The sequence below is a fragment of the Sarcophilus harrisii genome, chromosome 2 (genome assembly GCF_902635505.1).
Source record: "Sarcophilus harrisii chromosome 2, mSarHar1.11, whole genome shotgun sequence".
Classification (NCBI taxonomy): domain Eukaryota; kingdom Metazoa; phylum Chordata; class Mammalia; order Dasyuromorphia; family Dasyuridae; genus Sarcophilus; species Sarcophilus harrisii.
Window position 1 is genome coordinate 214216666 of NC_045427.1, and position 7595 is coordinate 214224260.

At 46.7% G+C, this 7595-nt stretch overlaps 1 protein-coding gene across 5 annotated transcripts; it reads left to right on the top strand.

Moving 5' to 3' along the window:
* The first annotated feature begins 3082 nt into the window (after positions 1–3082).
* On the top strand, positions 3083–7361 carry OST4 (oligosaccharyltransferase complex subunit 4, non-catalytic). Of its 5 annotated transcripts, none has more exons than XM_031951398.1 (3): positions 3083–3144; positions 6927–7061; positions 7154–7361. In XM_031951398.1, exon 2 carries the CDS (start codon positions 6928–6930, stop codon positions 7039–7041), a length of 114 nt encoding a protein of 37 aa, XP_031807258.1. In that variant the 5' UTR covers positions 3083–3144; position 6927; the 3' UTR covers positions 7042–7061; positions 7154–7361. The 5 variants fall into 5 exon arrangements, with proteins under 5 accessions (XP_031807258.1, XP_031807256.1, XP_031807257.1 ...); XM_031951396.1 differs by lacking the exon at positions 3083–3144 and adding an exon at positions 3752–3817; XM_031951397.1 differs by lacking the exon at positions 3083–3144 and adding an exon at positions 3878–4024.
* The last annotated feature ends 234 nt before the right edge of the window (positions 7362–7595 follow it).

Below are 7595 nucleotides of genomic sequence, written 5' to 3' on the forward strand. Positions count from 1 at the left end.
CCTTCTCCTTCCTGTATTTCTCCCCACAAAAACAAAACAAAACAAAATAAAAAATAAATGCCACATTGAATAGGAATCTCTTATTTAAATGTTATGTCCCTCCTCAGACTAGTCCCTGAAAGATTTTAGGAACATAGTTAAGCCTTCTGCTAGGTGACATCTAGTTGCCCTCTAGTTCCTTTAACATTTTTTAAAATTAAAATTTATTCTTTTAATTAACAGATATCTATTGTCTTTCCTCTCATCCATTCCCCTTCCCCTAATTTGAGGAAAAAGAAAAACTGATTTTTCATAACAGCTATGTATGATCAAGCAAAACAAATTCCCTCAATTGCCATAAGATATATGTATATTATGTGTGACACACACACGTGTGTGTATATAGGTATATGTGTGTTTACATGCACACATATGTATATGTTTTGTTCTAGACCCCAAAGCCATCAAGTCTCTGTGAAGCATGCTTTATCACTGGATTTCTGCAATCATAGATAATCATTTTGTTGATCAGAGCTTTCAGAGTTGTTTATTTGTACAGTATTGTTATTGTAGAAATTATCCTTGTTCTGCTAGTGTTTTTTATCAGTCAATTTAAGTCTTAAAAATTGTTCATTTTTATAATATTGATGTTATACTATAAATTGTTCTGGATCTACTCAATGTTCTGCAACAGTTTGTGTAAAATATTTGATGTTGCTTTGAAATAATCTTGTTCTTTATTTCTTACAGCATAACAAGATTCTATTACATTTATAAATCATAATTTGTTCAGTTATTACCCAACTGATGGAAACTCCTTAGTTTCCAGTTTTTTGCTACTATAAAAAGAACTTCTATAAATATTTTTGTACATATACGACTTTTTCCTCTTTGTTTAATATCTTTGACATTAGATCTAGCAGTGTTTATATAGCTAGATCAAAGGGCATACAGTATTTAATAATCTTTTGTGTATAATTCCAAATTGTTTTCTAGAATTGTTGTATCTCTTTACAGACCCACCAATAAGTGCATTAATGTGCCTGTTTTCCCATAGTCATTCTAGCATGTCATTTTTCTTTTTTTTTTTAAAATAATCTTTGCTATTCTTATGCCTGCCCTCTAATTCCATCAAGTTTGATGAATGAAAAGGATAACAAGCTAAATATTTCTTTGTATTTCATTTAAGACTATAACATCTTGTTGTCTTGTGTGGTGCAGTGGCAAAGGGACAGGCATACAATAAGGAAGATAGGAATTCAGATGTGGCTTCAGACTCTTTCTAGCTGAGTGACTCTTGCAAGTCATTTATCTTCAGGTTATCTCAGCTTCCTGGATTGTTGTCAGGATCAAATTAAACCATGATTATGAAGTGCTTAGCATTGTGCCACAAGTATAGTAAGTACTACATAAATGTTAGCTATTATTCCATCAACTAGCCTATAAGAAAGTCAGTTGATCAAGAATTTCCAGATCAATCCCTTTTTATAATACTTATTAAATAAGTATTTTATCTGTTATAACTGATGAGGAAGCTAAGGCCCAGCAAAGTGAAGCAAACAACTTACTCAAAGTTCCACAGTTAGATAAGTGGCAATATGGGCATTCAAGTAGAAAAAAATTCTCAGTTCACAGTCAGAAGACTCAGACCTGAGTCCTAACTTTGTTACTTATTACCTGTGTGACCTTGAAAAAGGAACAATTGAACCAAAGGTACTTGGCCCCTTTCAAATCTGAGGATGAGGGCCTTGTCTCTTCCCCCTCCCTCCCCCCCCCCCCAAAGAACTAAATTGGGAGAAGATGGAAGTTAGAATTCTGGCTTTATCACTTACTAGCCTTATGACCTTGGGCAAATTTCTGCCTTTCTTTGTTCCTTTGCCCCCCGCCCCCCCTTCCCCGTCCCCTCCCCCTGTAAAATGAGAAGGCAAAACTAGGTAATTTTGAATCGGATGCTCTTTCCTTGTCATACTACTTCTTCCCCAGAGCTGAGGACCAAGATCCTGCATCTTCCTTTTGCAAAATTGTGGAGTTTCTGTCTCACCATCCCTAGACAAGATCATAATCCTTGGTAACCAGGTATTTTTTTTGGGGGGGTGAGGGGAGGGTATTTTCATTGGAAACTTTCCTACATCCTATTTCCTGTCACATTTTCCCTTTACTGGGGCTTGTGGCTCTATCTTTCCTAGGTGTTATGCTGAGCCATATACCTTCTTTAGTCACAGGTTTCTGGGAAATATCATGCCAGCATACAGTGGCTCATAACTATAGGGATCTCCTATATAAATTTCCAACTCCATTCACTCTCTCTTACTCTAGCTGTTATAGATCTCAGCTGTGTACCTTTCTGCCTTGATTGCTATATCTGATTTCAGTTTACCTAGAGACTAGGTCAAACAATGCAGACAAATCCTATATAGAGGCTAATTTTCTGTTTGGTTCTTTGCAGGGCATAGAAAGCACTAAAGGGTGGAGAGGTAGCAAACAATTCAGCAATTATAGGGTTCTTCTCTTCACCCTACCGTCTCCTGTTTTTCAGATCCTCATGGGGAGGAGAGAAGAGATTATTGTCTTCAAGTATTGTCATGGGAAAGTAGTATCAGATTTACTTTGTTTTTAGCCTCAGAGAGCACCCTAAACTAGGATGAAAGTTGCAAAGAAAAGACTTTAGGTATATTCTATAGCTGTCCAAAACTGGTAGAATTGGTGGAACCCCTATCATTGGAGATCTTCAGGTGAAATTTGGATAAAAACTTGTAAGGTGTATTGTAGAGGGAATTCTTCTGAAGTTGGACTTGATTGCTGCTGGGGTCATTCTTCAAGGTAGGAAATGCTGTGATTCTATGGAACCACTTTCCACATAGCAAGATACACTGAAATGGAAGAGAATGTACCTGGGAAAATGCTCCAACAAGCCTGGAAGTCAGTGTGTTCTGCTTTAACCCTGGGAATCTGAAGCAATTCCAAGAAGTTTGGTTTTGGCTTAATTCTCTATATTTGGAAAGTCTCAGCTTCCATCCAGGATCAGCCTGGGGGGTTGAGTCCACAAAGTAAGTATATAAAGGGAATCAGCTTTCTGGGAAGTGGATCCCAACTCTCTCACTGGGCCCTCAAATTGCTCCAGAGGATCTTAACTAGGAATGACAACTCATATGAAGGCTCCTAAGGGTGAGCTCTCCCAGAAGGAAAATTTATCTGCAAAGCAATCTTTTTTATTTTTTCCTTCTCCTGAACTCAAGATGGTATATGCCTAAGACACTCAGTGTGGGGCTTATGATAGTGGGGTTGATGCGGGAGAGGAAAAGAGAAGAGATTCTAAATACTGAACCGGATGGAAGGAATTGGGTGGGAATCCAAGATTTAGAAAGCGAAGGTATCGCTGTTACTGAAGAAGGAAAGGTTGGTGCCTGGGCCTGAGCAGTCTGGGGCTGTTGGGGAGCGAGGAAGTGGTCTTGTGGAGAAAGAGAAGGGCAGCATCTTTAGCTGGAGAGAGCACAGCCAGGTGTGCGGGTGCAGCGAGGTACAGAAGCCGCCAGGGCGTCCGCTGCCCACCCTGCCCCACCCTAGTTGTTCCAACCTCAGGGCAGCTCCTGTAGTTGTCTTTGGCTCCCCGGAGCCCTGCTCCTCCCCCCTTTCCCTCTCCCCCGCTCCCCACCACAAAGCAACTGGCTTCCATTACCCCTGACAGCTCCAAGCGGCCGCCCAGCCCATCCCCACCCCTCCCCTCCCCTCCCCTGACTGACTCCCTGCCGTTCCCTTTTATGGATATTAAGAGAGAAGAGAGGGAGGAGGTGGAGGGGGGGAACCTGGGGGAGAGGGAAGCTGAGTGATCAGCGAAGGGGTAAGTGTGCTCGAAGAAGCCCCTTCCCTCTCTTATGACCTCTCTAGCGTCAGGACACTCAGGATAGTGTTCATTTCCTCTGGGTCCAGGTCTCATTCTCTCCCCAGACCCTCTTCCTACCGGGAACCCGAGATCTTCTTTCGAGGCTCACCTCCCCCCCACATCCGGGGGGTGATTTCCCACTTGACCAAAGCGCCAAGATTTGAGGTTTGGATTCCGGGAGACTGCCCCCCCCAACCCTCTCTCGCGGGTAGAGGAAAGATGGGGGTGGGAAGATTTCCGGATCCCCCTACTCTTGAACTCCCTCCCCAGCCGGGCAACGCAGTGAGAAATCTCAGACACTCTCTTCCACTCCCCACTCCCTTACGGATCAGAGGACAAAAGGCTCTCTGGGCTGGCGGGAGGGAAAGAAAACTATTTTTATCCCATTAAATTGTCAGCCTCAACTCCCAGCTCTGGCTCCGAGTACCCGCACACTCGCTTTTCTACCCCCGGGAGGAACAGTCTCGAACCCAGGACCTGGAGCGTTGCAGCCGAACCGGGCGGCTTGGCAAAGCTCAAGAGGAAACACCTGGCGGGAAGCGGGCGGGGGCAGCAGCCCAGGGGGCCCCAACAGGAAAGGGGAGGGCGCTGGCTGCGGAGGGCACAGGGGTCAGGCTAAGCCACTTCCCCGAGCCCGGGACGCGGCCCTGGCCAACCTCGGTATTGGCTCCTCGGTGTCGGGAAGAGTCTTGCCGGGCTTGCCAGTGTATCTGACCTTTGCCGCGGGGGCCTGTCAGCTGTGGCCAGCTGTGCCGAGTCAAGCTCAGCGAGCCAAGCAGTCTCGGAGCTGAAGGCAGGAAGCAGGCAGGGCCCGGCCGGGGTGTACCCTTGTGTGTTGTAGGAGGCCAGGCTCAGTTTGGGGGTGTCTAGAGAGGACTGCCCTCAGAGGGACTGTCAATGTGTCTGTTTGTGTGTGTGAAAAACTGGATGTGTTGGGATGCAAATGTAGGAGGCTGGTCTCTGAATCCATGTATCTACATGTCATTTTAATGGTTGGTAATGATTAAATTTGAATTCTAACAAGGTGAGTTTTGCCTTCTCACATCACCATGCTGTTAAAGAATGTACTGATTTCTTTTGGTTTCAGCATTTCTACCTTATTTGCTCAGACCCTGTACATCAAAACAATGTCATTGCTACTGTCATGAGAAACTTTAGAATTCAGGACCCTGAAGAAGCTGCCATTTTTCACCCATGAAGTCAATGAATGTTGGCTGAAAGGGATCTTAAGAGGCCATTTAGTCCAAGCTTTGACCTGGTCAGGAATCCCAGTATGTGATCAACTCTTTCTCCTAAGATCTCCCTCCAAGGGACCCTACTCCCACCTCCCAACTTCCCCAGGCAGCCCATCTGAATACTTTGGGGCAAGGAAGATTTTTTTCTCGAATGATTTTTTTTTTTTTTTTGAAACTTCCTCTCACTTAATAAGAGTAATGAACTCTACTAAATTTGATAATGTTACTCAAAATCCAGATTTTCATTAGGTTAATAATGGAACCTCTCACCTTTTCCCACTGATTTGGTAGAAAACAGCCTGTATTTAGAGACATAATCTGGGTTTGAATCCCAACTCAGACACCCATGAACACCCAAGTGACCAGATCATCCCTAAATCCTCAGCTCAGAAGACTTCTGTAGCTTATCCAAAAAAATGCCCTTTGCTTGGCATTCCGGGACCCTCTAGGAACCAATTTTTTACTTCGTGAAATAGAAATAATACTGTCATTACCTAACTCACAAGTTGCAATGAGTAAAGTGCTTTTGCAAATCTTGGTCCTGAATCTTCCTTGCCCCTTTCCCTGTATCAGCTGTACATTCAAACATGATATTGCATCTTTAATCTGCATGATTTTGCATGGATTGCCACTCAGCCACCCTTTTTTTCCCTCTACCTCTTGGAGTCCTTTACTATGTATCACTTCTCCAATGTGTCTTGGTCCTGGGATGAAGGACAGCTCCCTTCTAGTGAGGTCTTCCATGACTACTACTATTTGTGACTTCTCTCCCCTTCCATTTATTGGGTTATATATATAATTTTTATTTCTTTGTGTATTTGTTCTCCATCTCAGGAGTTTAGTCCTGCACAGCAAGAGGCTAAATATTTTTCTCCCTTTCTCCCGCTCCAGGCAATTGGGGTTGTGACTTGCCTGGGGTCACATAGTATTAAGTGTCTGAGGAAGGATTAGAACTAAGGTCAGGGCCGGTGCTCCATTCACTGCACCATCCAGCTGCTCCCAGCCTAATAAACATTTGTGATTTAATTAGATGGAGTCAAGAGTTTGGGAAGAATGGCCTGTGTGCAGGAGACTTGAGCTCTGAAGGGGTGTTTGCAGCAGGACGCGAGAGGGAAAGTGCATATGAAGGAGACAGGGCATTGTGCTGCGGTAGGAAGCTGGACTCTGGGAGGGAGGGGGAATGTGTGCATGTGCAGGAGGCCCAGCTGTGGGGCAGTGTACTTGAATAGAAAGCTGGACTCTGATGGAGTGCACGTGTAGGAAGCAAGGATCCGGGGCAGGGTCAGGAGTAGTGCTCTGTAGAGGGGGAGAGCGAGTGTGGGTGAGGGTTCCGCTCCTCCAGTCACGCAACCATCCCGTGCTAGCCGGAAAGCCGAAGCACTGGCTCCCTCTGCAGGTCTGGTGGGTTGGCGGGGAAGGTGGGGGGGAGGAGGGAGGGAGAGAGAGAGAGAGAGAGAGAGAAAAAAAAAACAGAGGCCTAGCGCATGCGCACAATCCTTAAAACGTTCCTTTCGTGGCCCGCCCAACCGAGCCCAAGGGAGCATACGAGGCGGCGGAGTAAGGGACTAGAGTGTCCATTTCCTCCGCTCGCCACGCGCTCCCGGCCACGTTTCCTTTGGGTTGCGCAGAGTACTCGTAGTTCCGGTCCGGCGCCGCAAAACTGCTCCTTTTCTGCAAGCTCTGTGGGAACGCCAAGAAACAAGTGAGGGAGGCTGGGGCGGCGGCGGGTTCAGTGTTCGGGGCGGCGGGGCGGAAGCGCGGGCGGCCTGGCCCGGCGGGCCCGTCCATTGTCGTTGACTGAGCCTGGCCCCTCGACTCTGCTCTGTCCCTAGGATGATCACGGACGTGCAGCTGGCCATCTTCGCCAACATGCTGGGCGTGTCGCTCTTCCTGCTCGTGGTTCTCTATCACTACGTGGCGGTCAATAACCCTAAGAAGCAGGAGTGAGGCGGCGCGGCCCCCCGCAGGTAATGCCCTCCTGCCCTCCGGAGCTGGCGGCGGAGAAAGACCGCTCGGGCCAGCCCTGGCTTCACCTGCGCCCTCCCCTTGTGTCTCCCAGATGGCTCTGCGCTCTGGAGGAAGCGTTTTCGGGCTCATCTCTCCTGCCTGCTCAGAGCCGAGGATGCCACAAGCCTGAGCCACGCAAAGGCCCCGAGGGACGCGGAGAAGCCTGCCACCAGGACCAAAAGCCTCGAAGAGGATGGGAAGCAGCTGCTCCAAGGCTGAGGGGTTTGGGCCCCTATTAAACATCCCCCTCCTCTTTTGAAGCTAAACTGGCATTTGTTAAGAGGCAAAGATTGCTTACTGGGAGATGGGAGTGGGGAAGAGCTGGAATGGTTTCTGTGCACAGTGGGTAAGGAGCCGAAGATCACCCTATGTGGGTCTTCAGGTTGGCTATGAAGAAAAGGCTGTCCAGGAATTATTGGGTGAGGGAGAAATCTTTGGAAACGTCGGCCCCTATGGAAGGGGCTGCCGCAGCAACGTTCTCTCCTCTTTTCCAG